This window comes from Gastrolobium bilobum, unplaced genomic scaffold, assembly GCF_033153095.1.
Source record: "Gastrolobium bilobum isolate Gb01-03AN ecotype WA unplaced genomic scaffold, APGP_CSIRO_Gbil_v1 utg3475, whole genome shotgun sequence".
NCBI classification, from domain to species: Eukaryota; Viridiplantae; Streptophyta; class Magnoliopsida; order Fabales; family Fabaceae; genus Gastrolobium; species Gastrolobium bilobum.
The window spans coordinates 59,268-77,334 of NW_026899991.1; the positions used below are offsets into that span (position 1 = coordinate 59,268).

At 33.6% G+C, this 18,067-nt stretch overlaps 1 protein-coding gene and 1 long non-coding RNA gene across 2 annotated transcripts; both read left to right on the plus strand.

Moving 5' to 3' along the window:
* The first annotated feature begins 6,712 nt into the window (after positions 1 to 6,712).
* LOC133294674 (uncharacterized) lies at positions 6,713 to 8,447 on the plus strand. Its single transcript, XR_009749238.1, has 3 exons — positions 6,713 to 6,995; positions 7,280 to 7,353; positions 8,074 to 8,447. It is a non-coding gene; the product is annotated as an uncharacterized LOC133294674 (long non-coding RNA).
* Positions 8,448 to 15,651: 7,204 nt separating this feature from the next.
* LOC133294670 (protein PAL OF QUIRKY) lies at positions 15,652 to 17,285 on the plus strand. The gene is made up of 2 exons (XM_061493385.1): positions 15,652 to 15,964; positions 16,075 to 17,285. Exons 1-2 carry the CDS (start codon positions 15,724 to 15,726, stop codon positions 17,112 to 17,114), a joined length of 1,281 nt encoding a protein of 426 aa, XP_061349369.1. The 5' UTR covers positions 15,652 to 15,723; the 3' UTR covers positions 17,115 to 17,285.
* Positions 17,286 to 18,067: the final 782 nt, after the last annotated feature.

The following is an 18,067-nucleotide window of genomic DNA, read 5'->3' on the forward strand; positions in this document are numbered from 1 at the left end:
ATCTGTTTTGGTCAACAATTATATTATTCCTCAATCCTCACATAATTTTTTGTTAAAAATATGAATATATATGACAGTTAAAGGTAAAAAAAAAAAAAAAAAACCCTTGTACATTGAAGAAATGGCAAGAGATCCTTGATTATTATATTCTAGATATGTATATGAATAGAAAGATTAGTTTATGATTTGTAGTTATTTTTTGGCATTTGCATTGATAATTTCAAACTTTGCGTGTGGCCTGTGGGCAAAGTAGTAGCTTCCTGTGCCTGTGGAAAATGTGGTCCAGCAGCCTAAAAAGGAAAACAGAGCCTTTTATAATGAAATATATTAATATTTTAATAGTGTTTATGGCCTTTTTACCATCATTCAAGGTACAAAATGAACGAGAGAAAGCCATAGAACTATGTATATAGTTATGACTACAAAGAGATATTGAGTTTTTTTGTTTGTCCTTGTACTTTTTGTCATCATTATAGCTTTGAAAATATGATAATATTACTCTGATGTTATATATGAGAGAATTTCTCACAAATCAAATGTGTGTCACTTTATATTTTCTCTCTCTTCTCCCTCCTTTAATTTGTGAGTGCATTGGAAATTTTTTCTCTAATATAATATGAGAGAAATATTTCCCTTGAAAATATTGTTGAGTTTTACATAACATTGTGCAAAATGGAAGCATCATATGATCAAGCTATAAAGAGAATATTCAATAAAATACGGTAAAGCTTATTACTTCTAAGATAAGTAGCTTCCATTGAACACATTAAGGATGAATCCAAAAAACAACTTGCTTTCGTATTTTTTTTTTTTGTCATCTTATAATCCCGATTTTTCAGTTATTGATAACTTCCGTGTAAAACTGAGTTGCCCCTCCTGACAGGTTACTTGTTTTTTTTTTTTTTTTTCCATCAAAATGAACAACAATCTATTAAGTCTGGTTGATTCAATTTCCAGTTCAATCGTGCAATGGATTTGGCATGGGCAAGCAAAATTTTGCCTTCTGAAATTTTCCACCTCTCTATATGCTAGACTCATTAGAAGTTTATTTTGGTCCAATTTCTGGTTCTGGAATTTGATCCTTTGTGAAAATTTATAAACAATCATTTCAATTGAAAAGTTTAATAACTATTTCAACCCCAAATTTTTTTATTTTGGTAAATGTTGGCCTTGCTAAAGAATATGCAAGAGATGCGCAAGTATACGTAATTACAAGTAATATAGGGTGTCTTTAAAATCCAATATCATTCTCACAAAGATCTTTTTGACGAAAAAGTACCAAAGAAAAATAGCAATTGCTAAACTAAATTCTAAAGAGAAATTAAAATTAAATTGGTTACTGAAAATAAGAGAAATCAGAAGTTACTCTTCACTGTAAGGTTTTGAATTAAGAAGTGATGTCAAAAAGAACTTGTTCACTACATAAAAAAATTGAATTGTAAAAATTATTTTTGTCATTTTCTGTTGATAATATTTTCAAGAAATTGTGAAAAACTTAACTGAGTAAAAAGAAATCAGAATTTAAGGCAAAATGTTTAAGAGTTCTAATTGAAAAAAATTGGGCTGGGTTTTGATTCCTTCCCCACAGCTCTTGATGCAATTTACTTAAGAAAAAATTCTTTAAAAATTCTTTTTCCGTTAGCAGACATTTGTAGATTTTTAATCCCTTAAAAATCTTTTTTCCTTTTTTTCCCAAACACTTATCCCTAAGTTAATGAGATTAAGAGCTTGAAGCTCAGGTCCTCATCACCACATGGAGAAGTAAAATCTGATAAGAAATTCTCCCTCAAATAAAACCATATTTGAGTTCATGAATTCAACTCAGTTTCCAGAAAAGGATATTTTCCAATACCCTTTTTCCTAACGCACGCATAATCTATTCGGCTGAAATAGAAAATGCATTCAAATAATAATCAAGAGTTAAGCTTCGGAAAGTAAACATTCATATTAGAAATGTAAATTGCATCATTCACTGTAATTGGGATCTCAAACACCCAACCCTTAAAGAGTTTAGCTCATACCCATAAGGGTTGAGCTACAGAAATGAAGAAACTACAAAGGAAAATAAAAATTGCAGAAAAATAAATCCATAGCTCGAGAGCTATTCAATGAGATAGCTTTGTCACTGTGCTCAGCATTCAGACTAAGACAACCAGAAATTACAAGATCCAAACATGCAGAAACAAAATAAAGAAAAGAAATGTAGAAGAAGGTCCGAGAGCAAAATTACAGAAGAAGAAGCCTACAAAAATTATCCTTGGTCTTTTATACTCGATCCTCTCTCATGCATGGGCTTTGGGCCCTTTCACCACAGCCTTCAAGTCATGCGCTCCTTGCTGCGAGTTACACGAGCACTCCTTGCTCCACGCTCTCTCAGATGCTCCACCAAATGGATTTCCTCTGCACGCTTGTAACAACCTCCACGTCACGCTTCGGTTAGGGTCAGGCTTCTAGAACTTTGGTCAACTGAGTCGCTACAAAGAAAGGGCTTTTGTGGTTAGATGGTTGACAAGGATCAGATCGATTGGAGCGGCTTGGTGGTTTGTTGTGGCTGGTTCAGCAGAATGGGTTCGTGGTTTTGTGTGGAGTTGTGGCTGTTTGAGATGGTGAGGTGAAGTTCGAAGGCTAGGTCACGATTTGGATATTTTTGTGACTTGAGGGGGCGTTTGGTAGAGGAGAAATTTTTGTTTGTCTAAGAAATAATTATTACTGGAATGTAGCAGAGAATAAATTTTACTGGAATGTTACTAAAAAGTTGTTTGGTAGACTCATATTTTTCCAGAGAAATGAAGTTAATTTTACTGAATTTGTGTTTGGTTAGTTATGGAATATTAGTGGGATTATGAGATTATTTACCAAAATAACCCCACTTGACACTATTTGTTAAAAAATTGTACAAACCAAGGGTAATAATCATACAAATGAAAGGATAAAGTGGTCTATTCCTTGGTGGGTCACTTTTAACTTTGACTGGCAACAAAAAATCTATCTAATCTATAGCATTCCAATGATACCAAGAGTACATAAAATTACACACAAACTATTTTCCACAAAAAAAAATATCTGGAAAAGTTTGATGTTTTTTATACCAAACATGGTATGGTTATTCTCCCTATGATGCTTTCTAAGGAAACTAAAAAGTAGTCTAGTACCAAACACACCCTGAGTGTTTAGGGTTTGCGTGGTCAAGAGTGAGTAACAATATGAAGCCTTTAGCATTTGTTTTGGACCACAACTTCTCATGGTTCTCTTCTCAGAATGTTTTTGAATTGGGCTTGGTTGGTTTAGACACCAGCCCATTTGCTTTGTGTTTCTTTTTCAGTTTGGGCTTATCTCTTTTAAACTCTACGGCCCATTTCTTTCACTTCTTTTGACCTGAAACATACAAACAATCAATTAATTTTTTACTCCAAAGAGTTTTCAACTCAGTGTCATTGGGATTTAAATATTAGCCAAAAAGTATTCTTCTTCTCACATTTTATATCAATAACCATGTGTTCTAAGTCATATTGCATAGACTTATCAGTAAATAACCCCGAAATTTAAATTGATGGATGAATGTCACATTAATAGTTTTATATTATATTTTTCTTACACATTTTCTCATACAAAAGCTGGACAATGCGAGCTCTAATATCATTTAAAGAATTATTTCAATTAAAAGATTTAAATATTATACATTAATAATTTTATATTATATTTCTCTAATAAAAAATTTAATTAATTAATTAAGAAACTGAACTTTACAAAAGTCTTTGGCACCTAAAAATATTGGGTATGGTTCATATTTCGCATTCAGATAATGATTCTTATTGGTGGCGGCCTAACGAGGGTGTCAAGGTAGCATCCCTAAACCACGGAGGCCAAGTACAATTGTGAGTCTCGAATTTATTTTATTTCATTTCTTTTTAATAGTTCGAGTTTAGGTTCACGAATAACATTATTGCTTAGGATTTCTAAGCTTATTTATAGTCTTGTAATTTGAATTATTTATAACGAGTGCTGTGAGAAGAATATAATACATATTATTCGACTTAACCAACATTAGATGAATCATGATAAATCTGTGTCCTTGTTTTCGATTTGCAATTGTGTGTATAATTGTTTGGTGTCAAAAAAAAAAAAAAAAAAACTTTATGGGTCTAACATTTTGTCTATATATTATTCTTTTCCAATTAATAACAGCTCGTAATTTTGAGAAGGACTTCAAAAGCATTCACAGCAAAAAAAAAATATTCTTAATTTGTTTCTCAAAGTCATAATAAATAGTTGCATAACTAACACAATGGTTAATAATAGCAACAACTGACTGCAATCGTGAACAGAGAACATTTAATTTTTTTTTAAAAAAAACATAATTATTAATTGGGAAATAGTGTCCTTTTCTTTTTCCTTCTCCTTGTTTTTCCTCTCTCAATGAATTTCCACCAAAGCCAAAAAAAGAGAGCAATGAAGGTCAAATAGTAACCATTTTTTAGAATGAATTTTCATAAACAATATATGGAGAGCTAAAAGCTAGCTATGTTCTTGCAGAAGAACTGCTTAAGAGCTTTCCTTCTTATCACGAGGGCAATGAAACTTTGCTTCACAGAAGTTGATTCACATAATGAAGTTGGAGTGAAGAAAAAGCAAGGCAACATTTCGATACCGCACTAAGAAAAATGGCCTTGAGACTTCTTCACGAACTCCCAACTTAAGCATATATATTCCTTAAACGTCTGTGAAGAACATCATGTGCATAACAGTACCATATAAGAATGCATGAGAATAAAGAAGAAACTGGACATTCTGTCTCCAACGTTAATTATTGAACTGCAATTAGTAAAAACCGATCTTATCAAGATATGGGAACATAAAATTTGACTATATTTGTCAACACGTGCAACGGCCATACCCTAAGGCATGACTAACAGATTAACTATAAAAATGACGATATTTATTAGAGAAATTAAGTTGGATACTGAAAGAAATCATATATATATATATATATATGATGTAGATATTTAACTCTAATAATTATGTTTTTCAAGCATCTTTTAACAAAGCTAAAAGAAACAAAAATAAAATTAGAAGAGAACAATTTGATTTCTTCTGATTTGCTTAAATCAATAATGTATTCTTTTTCGTAAGTAATAATTTAGCCTTTTGTTAGGAAAAATAAAAATAAAAAAAAATAATTTAGCCTTTTGTTAGGAAAATAAAATAAAATAATTTAGCCTTTCAAGATAGTAAGTTATGCTCCTAACATAAAGTTTGGGCCAACTAAAGTATTGGGCCCTATTTTGGACCAATTTTCGTTCTAAAAAAGATAACAGTTGAAGATCCGTATATAAACCAAAATATTTGCCAGACAAAAATGGAATAATTTCTACGACCGGATAAGATTCACTCTATTCCACTGTTGTAAAACCCGGCCTGACTCGGTCAGGTTGACCCAGAACTCGGCGATTCGGTCATCGAATCGGTTCGGGTCAAGCATTAGACCAGTCATGCATCGACTCGATCAAAATCCGAACAAAATCGGTCAAACCCGGTCAAAATCGGTGATCCGGTGACTTGGTCGGGTCATGCATTTAAAAAAAATCAAAATTGTTTCATCTTGTCAAAAAAAATGTAAAACTCATTTCAAAAACTTTTTGTAATTTTATTTGCTAGTATACTCTTTTACAATGACCTCAAATTTCAGCTTCTAATACTAAAGCAATTTGCGGAATAATAAATTAAGAGAATGTGACATATATCATTTTAATATAGTTGAATTTGAAAATATGAGCTTAATGTCATTGAGAGGTCTGTTTATGGAGATTCTGAGTTACAATTTAAATTGACATAGTAATAGCGTGCATTTTTATTTATTTATGCTTCAATTTTTGAGCTTATTAGTTTAATTCATTTTAGATATGGAGAATATAATTAAATTTATATGTTCATATTTTTATATATCTATATATATCCGGGTCAACCGATCGGACTAATGACCCACCGGTCTGACCAATGACCCAATAACCTAGTACCCCAACCGGGTCGATGCCTGGGTAGAGTTTAATAACACTGCTCTATTTCATATTACATGCTACTCTATTTCATATTACATACTAAATATGCTTCTTAAAGTACTGTTACTTTTATTCTTGTTTTTAAAAAAAAATTAAGAGTTTAATCTAGTGTAAAGGTTTTAGTATTATCATTCAATTATATATTGTTAATTGTTCTTGATGGGGTGTGGATGGAAAATTGGCAATATGCATTAGCATTTTATGACAATAACAAAAGACAGATATCTCATTTGAACAATAGCATCAATGCATATCTTCAATCTTGTAGTGTCTTCTGCATGATTTAAATGTGTTCGGGTTTGTATTGTATAATATCCCAAACTTAAGCATTTAATTGATTAATTTTAATTAAATAATTAAGCATGTTTTAGTGAGTAAAATTAAGTATAAGGCTTAATTAAATGAATCTGAGTCACTTGGAGTTAAAAAGTGTACTCAGTGAAAATTAAGGGGTATAAATGAGTACAGACAAAAGTGCTCAAAATATAAAAATAAAAATGAAAATATTCCTAGAATAATATTCCAGACTTTTGGGTAAAGTTTGGTAATTAATGGAGTTGAATAGATAGATGAACCAATACCCACATAAGCCACTTAACATAAGTTAAGTGACCAAAGCTACTAAAAGAGCCCCATTTTCCCACCCAACCCGTCGAGCAAACAGAGGAGAAGAAGAAGAAGAAGAAGAAGAAGAAAGGGAGGGAGAAGAAGAGAGAGAGGAGGGAGGAAACCTTGACCGTTTTGAGTGATTCAAAAGCCTAAATCGCTTAGAATCTCGCCCTCTTTCATAATCCAAGCTTAGTTCTGAGTGGGTAGCATTGTGGAGAGGGATATTGCCCCTCAAAAATTCGCCCATTTGGTGAAATTTGGGGTTTTGGGGGTTTCAACCTCCATTGAAGCTTGAGGAGCCATCAATCCTTGGTTGTGCAACCATTGGTGGTAAGATTCTAACCCTTGAACCTTGTTTTCTTGGAAAATTTCATGGTTAGGGTTTAATGAATAGTGTTTTAGGGTTTTTATGAAATGTTGAGTAGATTGGCTATGTTCAAGGCGGAATGAGGCTTAGAGTATGTTGTGAAAAATGCTAGGAATGACATTTAATCGGTAGAAATGAGTTTATAGTGTTATTTTAGTATGCTTTGATGTTTGGAGAAATCTAGGCTTGGAACTATGGATTTCCTTGCATTGTTAGCATTGTTTGATTGTATTCCTTATGTTGATAGGATTGAGGCAAGAGGACCAAGTGGAGTGACCAACCCTTGGGGTTGTGTGCAATTGAGGAAAGCTCAAGAGCAAGGTAAACCTTTGGACCTTGGGGTTGATCCCATTGAGTGTTCCACCATACTTCGTTGAGGAGAAATGGTTTATGAGATGTGATATGTAATTATGATAGTAATTGTATGCTCATGCATTGATTCATGCATTGATACATTTTATGATTGATTGATGATTATTGGTTGATGTTTGATTGTTTAAGAGTAATTGAGGAATGGTTATAGAAGTAGCAATAATGAATGAGGTAATGGTTGAGGATTGTGATTGAGGTTATGAGTGATAGTATTATGATGAGGATGATTGGTAGGAACTTCCCTTGGAAACAGCCCTATGTGGATCTCAATGTGGTTAGAGCCTAAGAGGAACAACCCTATGTGGATTCCTCTTGGAGGTTCCTAGATTGAGGAAAGGACTTCCCTTGGAAACAGCCCTAGGTGGATCTCCATGTGGTAAGAGCCTAAGAGAAACAGCCCTTTGAGGATCTCTCTTGGAATAGATTGAGGAAAGGACTTCCCTTGGAAACAACCCTATGTGGAACTCCATGTGGTAAGAGCCTAAGAGAAACAGCCCTTAGTGGACCTCTCTTGGAAGTCCATGTGATGTTTGTGGATAAGAATGTGTTAAGCTATTATGATTATGTGTACATCGAAAGTGAACCTTAGGGTGGAGTGATCTCCAAGGACCTCTGGTTTACTGTGATATATTCGTATATCTCACCCCGTGTTGTGGGGCATCATTTCAGGTACTGATAGAGGTGAGGTTGATCGAGGCAAGAAGCATGAGTAGATTGTACCTGATAGCTGGACATGTTGAGTTGCATGCCATTTAGCATTGCTATATGTATATTTTGATGCCACATGATGTATTTTGGAGGACTTAGTGCATGATCATTGTAGTAGTAATGGGTATCTGATACATGGTTACTTGCTTTGATCATGTTCCTTTTGTAGCTAAGTCCTTTGGCATGTATATGAGATTTGTAATTAAGACATGATGTAATATTGTAAGTAATGAAGATATTTGTGTATGATGATTACTGTAAGTTAAATGCATGAATGTATTTTATGTATTGGACATGTTGAGCTGGAAAGTCAATTAGGTACCTTGTGCTAAGTTGGGAATTGTTGAGAAAACAAAGGTTATGCTGCCCAAATTTTAGTACAAGCCATGAGGAAAAGGGCATACATGTCCCTTTAGATGTGTTTGTATTATGCAAGAACTAAGAACCATTTATGGAGAGGAATTTATATGATAGATTTGGACTGTGGTGTATGTATGGAAGTTGTAGATATTTTTCTTAGCTTTCCATAGAGACCAATGTTGTGTAAATTGGACAAGTACAACTCTAGTTAGAGTTAAAATACTAAGAATTGGTGAAACCTTCAGGACTTCCAAACTTGGCGCACCGCGCGCCATTGATCTTGGAAGCTTCTGTTTCGTGGCGCAAATCGCGCCGGAGTTGGCGCAAATTGCGCCGGGATCACCAGCTGGCGCACCTGGCGCCAACCTTGGCGCCTCCAGTGCCATAGTGATCAGGAGCTTCTGTTTCGTTGGCGCCCGCCGCGCCACAGCTGGCGCCGGTCGCGCCGGGATCAGCAGGATTCGCGCACGCGTTTCGTAGAAAACCCATAACTTGGGCTACAGTGCTCCGATTTGAGCGCGGTTTGAACCCACGCGTCGCTAACGAAGAGATCTACAATATAGTAGAAGTTGTGAAATAAATAAGAAGTAAATTAATGGTTTAAAAATAGAATAAGAACATGATGTTAAGCTTGATTTATCTGATTCCGCAAGGTAATATGGTTATGATCACGCAATTGGATATTTTAAATTCGGCGTCGTTTTAAAAAGAAATATTTATCCGGATTTTTTAATTGAGCCAAATGTGATTGTAACTGCGCTTAATATCATAATGCGATGTTAACAAACCGGTTCTAGAACGGGGTGTTATATATTGTCTTTTGCATTTTATGATTTAAAAGTTTCTAAGAGATGCTTGTCATTTCATTTGATGGTTTAAAGGTAGAGTTATATAATTCTCAGGTTGTTACCATGGCATGTTGGTTTTACGACTAGCTAGTTGTACGTAGTTGTTACGACACTAAACGTAATTAAACATTTTGTTCTTTATTTATTGTGTCTCATGCCTATAAGTATAACCGAGTGAAATGGACTGTTAGAGATAATTTTATTGGTATCCCGCATTATTTGGATATTTTCCAGCCACGGTATAATTTATGTTAAAACTTTTTTCTGATTGATCAACGACATGGGACGTTCCTTCTAAAAGAATACACATGCATAATTTTTGGTATAATTGTGTTTCCAAGGTTTTGATTATCTAAGTGCTGTTATTTTTTATTAGAGTAAACATCATTTTTGGTTCCTGGCAATATCTACGAAATCCTTTTTAGTCCTTGGCAATAAAAAAGGACCAAATTGGTCCCTAAAATTATGAAAAAAGGGTCACATTAGTCCTTATGTCAACTCCTCTATCACTAACGTGGCCCTTTTTGCATACTGTTAGGGACCAATTTGGTCCTTTTTTATTACCAAGGACTAAAAAAAATTTCATAAATATTGTCAGGACCAAAAAGGGTGTTTACTTTTTTTATTAATACTGAACTTGAAATTCCCTTGATTGGTTTATCATATATTCAGATAATCTCATGATCTATTGGAGAATATGTAACTCATACGCCTTTTTATAAGAAAAAAATAGTATGAGTTACACATTTAGATAAATATAATATATACTTAATAAAGGATATTTTTATTGATTATTATAATATTTTGTAAAATATAATATCATATACAATATTGCACTAAAAAATTTAATTTATAATATTAGAATTTTATATCTAATTTGCCTTCTGCCAATTGTGAGAGATGAAAAGTCTAGTAAAAATAAATAAATAAATTATAATTAGGGATGGCAATGCGTGCGGACTATGAATAATCTTGCTCTGTTTGTGAAAGTGAGTAAAAAATCTCAACTAAACCTATCTTATAGTGGATGTTTATAATGTAAAAATAAATGAAAAAAATAATAAAAATGAGAAAATGTGTCAGAGATGAAAGATTTATTTTAGAAAAAAAAAGTGAAATATTTTATTCAAATTATTCAATTAAATTTTTTTAATAAAAAAATTCAACTTAATAGATCATGCTGTGACGAATTGGCAGATTTAATTATATAATCCAACTTGCCAAATTTGACTTTTTTTTTAATACGTTGAAAATCGAACACAGTATCTACTATCTATTCCCAAATTTAACTACTTAACTCTACTAATCAAAACCATTTTATCATCTCTCTTTTTTTTTTTTTTTTTTTTGATGCATCATTTTATCATCTCTAATTACAACACACGATTATGAATTTTTAGCAGCATTGAAGGGAGCTCAGAGCAAACTAACTGCAGTTTAAAAATTGAACAACATGAGATTGCTTTGTCTTTCTTGCAATGTTTAGTACATAAAAATTGTTTTATGCGCCGTCCATTCGAGGCGTGGCCACAGACGTCCTTTTAATTGCGATCAAGTTGCCATGGAAAGAAACAAGAAACTTTTCATACCAAAATCTATCATCTATCATCAATGGTTAAAGTGGATAATGACTATATATCAGATTTCCTTCAAATAAAGGCATGTCAGGATACCTCCAGAAAAAATGTCATATCTAGAGAGTCACTTTTTAAAAAATAAATAAAAAAATCATTACTTGTAAATTAATTATATCATATATTTTAAAAAGGACTCAGGTACAAGTACACTACACTTATCTACTTATACTACGCACAAGATGGAAAAGAAGACCTACGTGAATAATTAATAGACTATCCACTCCTTATCAATATTATAAAAATCACATCGACGTGAATAATTAACAGACTATCCACTCCTTATCAATATTATAAAAATCACATCGACCCCACTACAATCACTGAACCGATTATATAATCGATTCGATTTTTATATTACACCGGTTATATTACAGAATTGGTGTGACCTAATGTGACCCGACACATTTTCGTAAAAATTGGTGACCCGAGCGGTTCAACTAGTGACCCGTCCTGATTTGTAAAAAAAAAAATTAATAATTTGTTCTCATCCATTGATGTCTTATTTTTTTTTTCACTCTCAAACACAAATGATTTATTTTTTTTGGAAACATTTGAATGATTTGTAACTCATTAACTTATTAACTTACATAGATTATGTACCTACAACACTAATATTATCTTGGTTATGCAATATGCAGGGAATTTTGATTTGATTTATAGTTAGAGATGTCGTTTATTGAACCTGAAACACCAGTATCACAAATATTATATGTTTGATTGATCTTTTGTTGGACAATGATGTGTAATTTATTATTTTTCATATTAAAATATTTGAAATTGATATCATTTTTTTACAGGTATTTAAGTATATTTATAGTTTTTTTAATATATAAATTATAGATTTACATACACTTACCGGGTCATGCAGTTGAATCAGTGACTCAGCACCTCGACCGGATCAATAACTGAGCCAGATTTAATAACATTACTCGTAACTACTTACAACTCATTAGTGAAATAGAAAGTGGATTCTCCAAAAGCTAGCAATCCAATCTGTTAGAAATAAATTGATGACATATTAATAAAAAATAAATACATTAGGTATAATATCCTCCCTCAAGTTGGAAGATGGATATCATGCAACCCCAACTTGGAAATAAAATCATAATGTATGAAGAGTGCGGATATATAGACTCTAAGGAAGCTCAATTGTGTACCAATTTCATACAATTCCTTTGTGAAAGTGAAAAGCTGCAAGTAACTTTGCTTGTCAAGTTTGTGCTATATATTTAATGATTAATAGGTTGTTGATTGTTCGGTATTAGTAAATGAGATGAACCAATCTAATTGACTGGGCTATTCAGTGATCAGTTTATGATAACATATCTAATATCTTGCTGAAATTGAGATTTTTTTCTCTCCATATTCATAATGTCTATTGTGTGGTTCATTCCCCCCCACATATTACACAAGCTGCAAGTCTTCCTCATACAACTTGAATGGATTAATGACGGAAAGCCCTAGTTCAAAACTATAGAATTAGACAAAGATTGGGCCAGGGTATGTTGGAGCTTGCGGCTTTGCTAATTATGGAAATATAGTAATGACATGATGAATAATAAAATTTGCTGGGGTTCGAATCAGATAGTTGTTGGCAAAGTAGATATGCAAAATCTAGGATATAGAATGCTTCGAGGTTGGTGAACTCAATTATAGCATTTAAACAATTTAATTCAAATGCTTTGAAGAGATATTGTAAAGTGATTTGGTCATATTAAAACAATATAAATACTTTCAATTAGAAAAAAATGTAATACTTTTTTCTATCCCCGGTATCATCATTTTCAAAAGAAGTTTAAAGTTTTAATTCTGAATCCGCCTCGAATAGAATTGTTTTCCATACATGATACGATACATGTGGTGTATCCAAAATAAATAAATAAATAAAAAAGTAATTGCAAAGCTAATAACATTTTAATCTGCAGGTCAATTGTTCAAAGTAAACGAGCTCTATTTAATAAATGGATTGATGGCGCAGAAAGATTCTCTGTTTCGATTTCTAAGTGAAGCAAGTTGGGACCAATGACAAAACTTTGTACACTTTATGACTTGAAAGAGATTAATCTTATTTAAATAGGTGAAGACATCCCTAAAAAATTTATTTGAAAAGTACTGCAAATCAATTATAAATCAATTGGACAAAGCCGAGATGGTTTTAATTATTCTTTAAGATGGAAATAAAATGAGATATCACAATTAATTAACCTAATTAAGTGCGGATTCAATTATTTTTTTCTTTTTTGGTATACTGATTTTGATTTTCAGTCAGGTTATTAATGAGTAGGCTAAAAGATTAGGCACCAATATGACTTTTTTTCTTATTAAAAAAAAAGGTATGATAGTAACCCTCGTCTTTGAAATCACGATTGAATTGAAAATAAGGATTTAGACTCTCCAGTTTTAAGTATCACAGACCGTGACAAGAGAAGAACTAAATAAAAAGTGAGCTTGGTAAGTGTTTTCACTCAAGTGGGACCAAAACCTAGGGCCTACTATCAGAACATCCACCAAAATGTTATTTTTTGACAAAAATTTTATCCAAATATTATGCGAACAGTATTTTTTATCAGACTGTCACGTGATGTAATTCGCTACAACTGATAGCAAATTATGTTCGCCAATAATTTTGTGGCACCTAGCACATTTTCGTAGAAAAAAAACTGACTGGACTAAATTCGTCACCAGTGATAGCAAATTTGGTATGCAATATGACCACGTCTTACGAAATTATTGGCCAAAGAATTCGCTACCGGTGATAACGAATTATGACACGTGATAATCTGATAAAAAATAATGCGTGGTATTTGATTAAAATTTTAATCAAAAAATGACACTTTGATCACTGTTACAGAACAGTTGTGTAATTCTTTCGCTCACGTCACAAATTCACAACCAATATGGCAGGTGAGGCAGACCCAAAACTGCTGGTCTTGGAAATCCTAGGTTAGCACTTTTTGTTTTTGGTAATCCCTAGGTTAGCACTTTGGTAAGCCAGTAATTAGGAAACATTCTTGCTTTTTAAGTGCAAAGATCCAAAAAACAAGGAAACTTGTATAGTAACAATTCGAACAGAAAAAGGTGGGAACACTATTTACTTTAAAGTGTAATTGTGTGATCAATCAAGAATGCCTCCATTAATCAATGTATGCAAAATTTGCAAATTGCCATTGATCCTTAAACAGTGGGTGGTGTGGCCCAATATTTAAAGCGAAAATTACTCCTCACAAGTCACAAACACAAACCTCATGCTCACCACATCTTACATAATGCCCTACCATGATTTTTAAGGACCACTACTAGTCTCTACTCAACTAACTAATTTGTTTTATACCCAAACCAATAATTCAATGTTTCCCAAAAAAAAAAAAAACAACCAATAATTCAATTTTATTAACTACTACAAATATTAGTAATTACTTCAATTTGCCGGCCAGCAGTTTTATAAGAAAAAGATTATGTCATCGATCAGGACAACCATTTGTAGCCACCCATTCCTAGCAACAAAGCCAAGAAGCAGAAATCCCAGTTTTCTATTTGTTGAAATTATTTATTTTTCTTTGCCAAAAGTTTTTTTGGGGGGTTGCTTTCCCATCCTTTTCTCTATTAAGTAACCTTTCAAAGAGATGCGTCCATAAAAAAATATTTGCATATTCAGTTATTCACCGTCTTCTCTATTAATCTAATAAAATATCATTAAATTAATTTTAGTAAAGTTTGACTATGACACCTTCAATTTGGAAATAATTATTTGAATTTATATACACTTATGTGGACGTAATCATTGATTCGTTTCCAGAATTATTTAAATTTATTTTTATATATAATCAATTTGTATCTTTTTTACAAATAATTATTCACGCAATTTCAAATTTGAGACCTAGCAAGGTCAGAAAACCCATATTACGTTATGAATTTGACTCTTTTACGATGAATTAATGGTGTACTTTAAAAGATAAAACAACTGAAATTGTAATAAAATACGTGTATATGTATAACCTCTCCCAAATAAATTATAAAGTTATTGAAATAAACTTCATTGATATTCAATCAAAGATTATAACTCTGTATTTTATCCTTAAAAGCGAACCTCTCAATTTAGAGAAACATAAATACACAATCCTCAGACTATTAAGTTTTTTTGATTCATCATATATTTAATTTATAAAAGTGAATAAAAAGAGAAAATGTGTTAAAATTATAAATAAATAAAAACAAAATTTAAAATATAAAAAAGTAGAATGATGATATATGTCATGAAAGAATAAATTTTTTTTTTTACCAATTCTCTTTTAAAAAATTAATATTAAATATATACATAATAATTATCTCCTTAAAGAATTTAAACCTGCCACTTATAAATACATGAAAATTTTATAAGACATAACACATACATTTGACAACTTGTGTGTCCTCTAATTTAGTGTCGTGATACATTTAAAAAAAAAAACCCATTACGCTTCCATCGGGTTATCCAAAAAAGTATTCGATATAGAATACTCATATTGATATGAATATACTTTTTATATATTACATATTTTAAAATTAATTTTATGCTATCACATTATCATGTTCTTTGTAAAAGAGAAAGAAAAAAAGAAAGAAAAATTGGCAACATAAGGAATTTGGAACATCAAGTGGGTGAAGGAAGGGGGTCCCTTATATATGTTGATAGAGCATGCAGGCAATGCCAGCGAGCAAGCTAGGTACGTGTGTCTCTAAATCTGACACTTTGCAAAGTGTGCTTTCTTTTCCCGCCTCGTCGGATAATGACGTCACACTCTCACTATCCATCAGAGTTGGACGCCGACTCGGTGGCCTCCTCTCCTCGCTCCGAACACTTCCACGAGCCGCTGCCACGTGTCCGCTTCATGTGCAGCTTCGGCGGCAAGATCCTCCCCCGTCCACACGACAACCAGCTCCGATACGTCGGCGGCGACACCCGAATCGTCGCCGTCCATCGCTCCATCTCCTTCTCCGCTCTCCTCCTCAAGCTCTCTAAACTCTCAGGTACGAAACCGCCACGGCGCCACCTTCTCTTGCCGTGTTTTCTTCATTTCTTTTTTTATTTTAATAATTGCTATTTTTTTTATTTTTTTTTGGGATTTGATCGGGTGCAGGCATGACTAACATAACGGCGAAGTACCAGCTTCCCAACGAGGATCTCGACGCGTTGATATCGGTGACGACGGATGAAGACGTGGAGAACATGATGGATGAGTACGACCGCGTGGCACACAATCAGAACCCACGATCGGCTCGGCTTCGACTCTTCCTCTTCAACGAAGGCGAAGACTCTCGAGCCAGCAGCATCAGCTCGCTCCTAAACGGCTCAGCCAACCGCGAGAACTGGTTCCTCGACGCCCTAAACGGCGGCGTTTCGGGGCTCGAACGAGGCCGCTCCGAAGCCTCTTCAATGGTTTCGGAAGTACCTGATTACCTCTTCGGGTTGGATAACTCAGACGAAACACACCACCACCCTCGCGAACCACGACCCAAGGACCGACCCGTTTTCCATGACAACGTTTCCAATTCGGATCCGGGTTCTCCTGCCCCGGTTCTCTCTTCCCCTTTTTGTTCCACGTCATCAGTACCCTGCGTGCCCTCTATCCCGAACCTTCCACCGGTTAAAACCAAACCCGCGAACCCGAATCCTGACATGGAGTTCAAGCAAAATCATATTGAAGCTGAAACGGGTGGGCAACCGCAACCGAACCCGTACCAACATAACCCTGTAGTACACTATTCCCCAGAAGCTGCTTATTCGGGTCATTCTGTACAACCGGTTCCTGTTTACTATGTTTCGGGTCCGGTTCAATCTGGTACTGTACCGGTCCAACCGGTTCCTATTCAGTCACCCTATCCCTACGTTCAACAACCATATCATGCAGTGGTGCAAGGTCAGGTTCCAATTGGGTACCATCATTTGGTTTCGGGTCCGGGTCAAGTTTTCGGTGCAGGGGTGAGGCATGTGACCCCAATGCATCCATATGAGTCGGCGGTTCACGGCGGTTTGAACCAGCAGGTGTACCAAGCCATGCCAAACTCAGGTATGGTTCCGGTTCATCCAGCGATGGCTATGACAGGTAGTAGGGACGAGACAGATAGAGGTGGAGCGGAGTTTGTGGCGGGTCGGGGCACCAACTCGCTAAATAACTGAACCAGTTTTTTTTGTTTAGCATTTGCTAAATTGCTTTGATCGTGTAAATGGTTGCTTAATATTTGTGTGTTTGCACTTTGCACTATCAGTTTTCGCTGCTTCTTTTTTGGTCAATGCATAAAAAGCCAAGAATGATATATTTCATAAAATTGTTTGAACAAGTAATTTAATAACTCAGGTTTTATATATTAAAAAAGACAATGTTAATGATTGATATTTCGTTATGCTACAAATAATTTATAGGTTTCTTTGGGCTTTCTGTTATTTATGTAAAACAAAACTAGGGTAAGGATTTGATAAGAGTCTGATTTAACTAAAAGGAGGGAATAAGAAAGTTTTTAAAAACAAATTACTATTTAAAAATATTTTTAAATTTTTAAACATTAAAAAACCTTCATTTTTCTATTCTCCATCTCTCACATTTCCAAATATATTCGAACTTAAATCATCTCTCTTCAATTATGGATTTTTCTCCGTGTTCTATTTCCACAAGCAACAAAAGGTTTGGAATCTTTTGATCTGATCTCAACTTGTCAAAAAAAGGATCAAGCTTTGTGTTTTTCCATTAAAGAAATTAGAGAAACAACCAAAGTTTATGACAACAAGGAGAAGTGTTGGATAAGGGAAGTCCTACGTGGTTTTTTTTTTTTCCTTTTTCAATTTACTAGGAGTTCAGTTTTAGACTTAGTGGTTTAGGTTTCTGCAAGAATTTCTTAGGAGTGAGGATAAATCAGTAATAACATTACAAGTTTAATTAAAATAAAAATTGGAATAATTTGCCTAAATAAATTAATACACATTCGGTGTTACAAATAGAGATATCTCATTGCTCAACCTTTGACTAAATATATCTCAACTTATTTTCCGTGAAGATATTGTTGTATACCCATGTGATTTGAAGAAAAAAATGTTTCATTCTGTATAAGAAATTATAGTTAATTAATGAATCCTCA

What these genes read in the sequence shown, in the direction of transcription:
- LOC133294670 (XM_061493385.1), top strand. Translation starts at nt 15,724, where the DNA reads ATGACGTCACACTCTCACTATCCATCAGAGTTGGACGCCGACTCGGTG. An exon ending in CAAGCTCTCTAAACTCTCAG is followed by an intron (nt 15,965 to 16,074) that starts GTACGAAACCGC and finishes GATCGGGTGCAG; the next exon opens with GCATGACTAACATAACGGCG.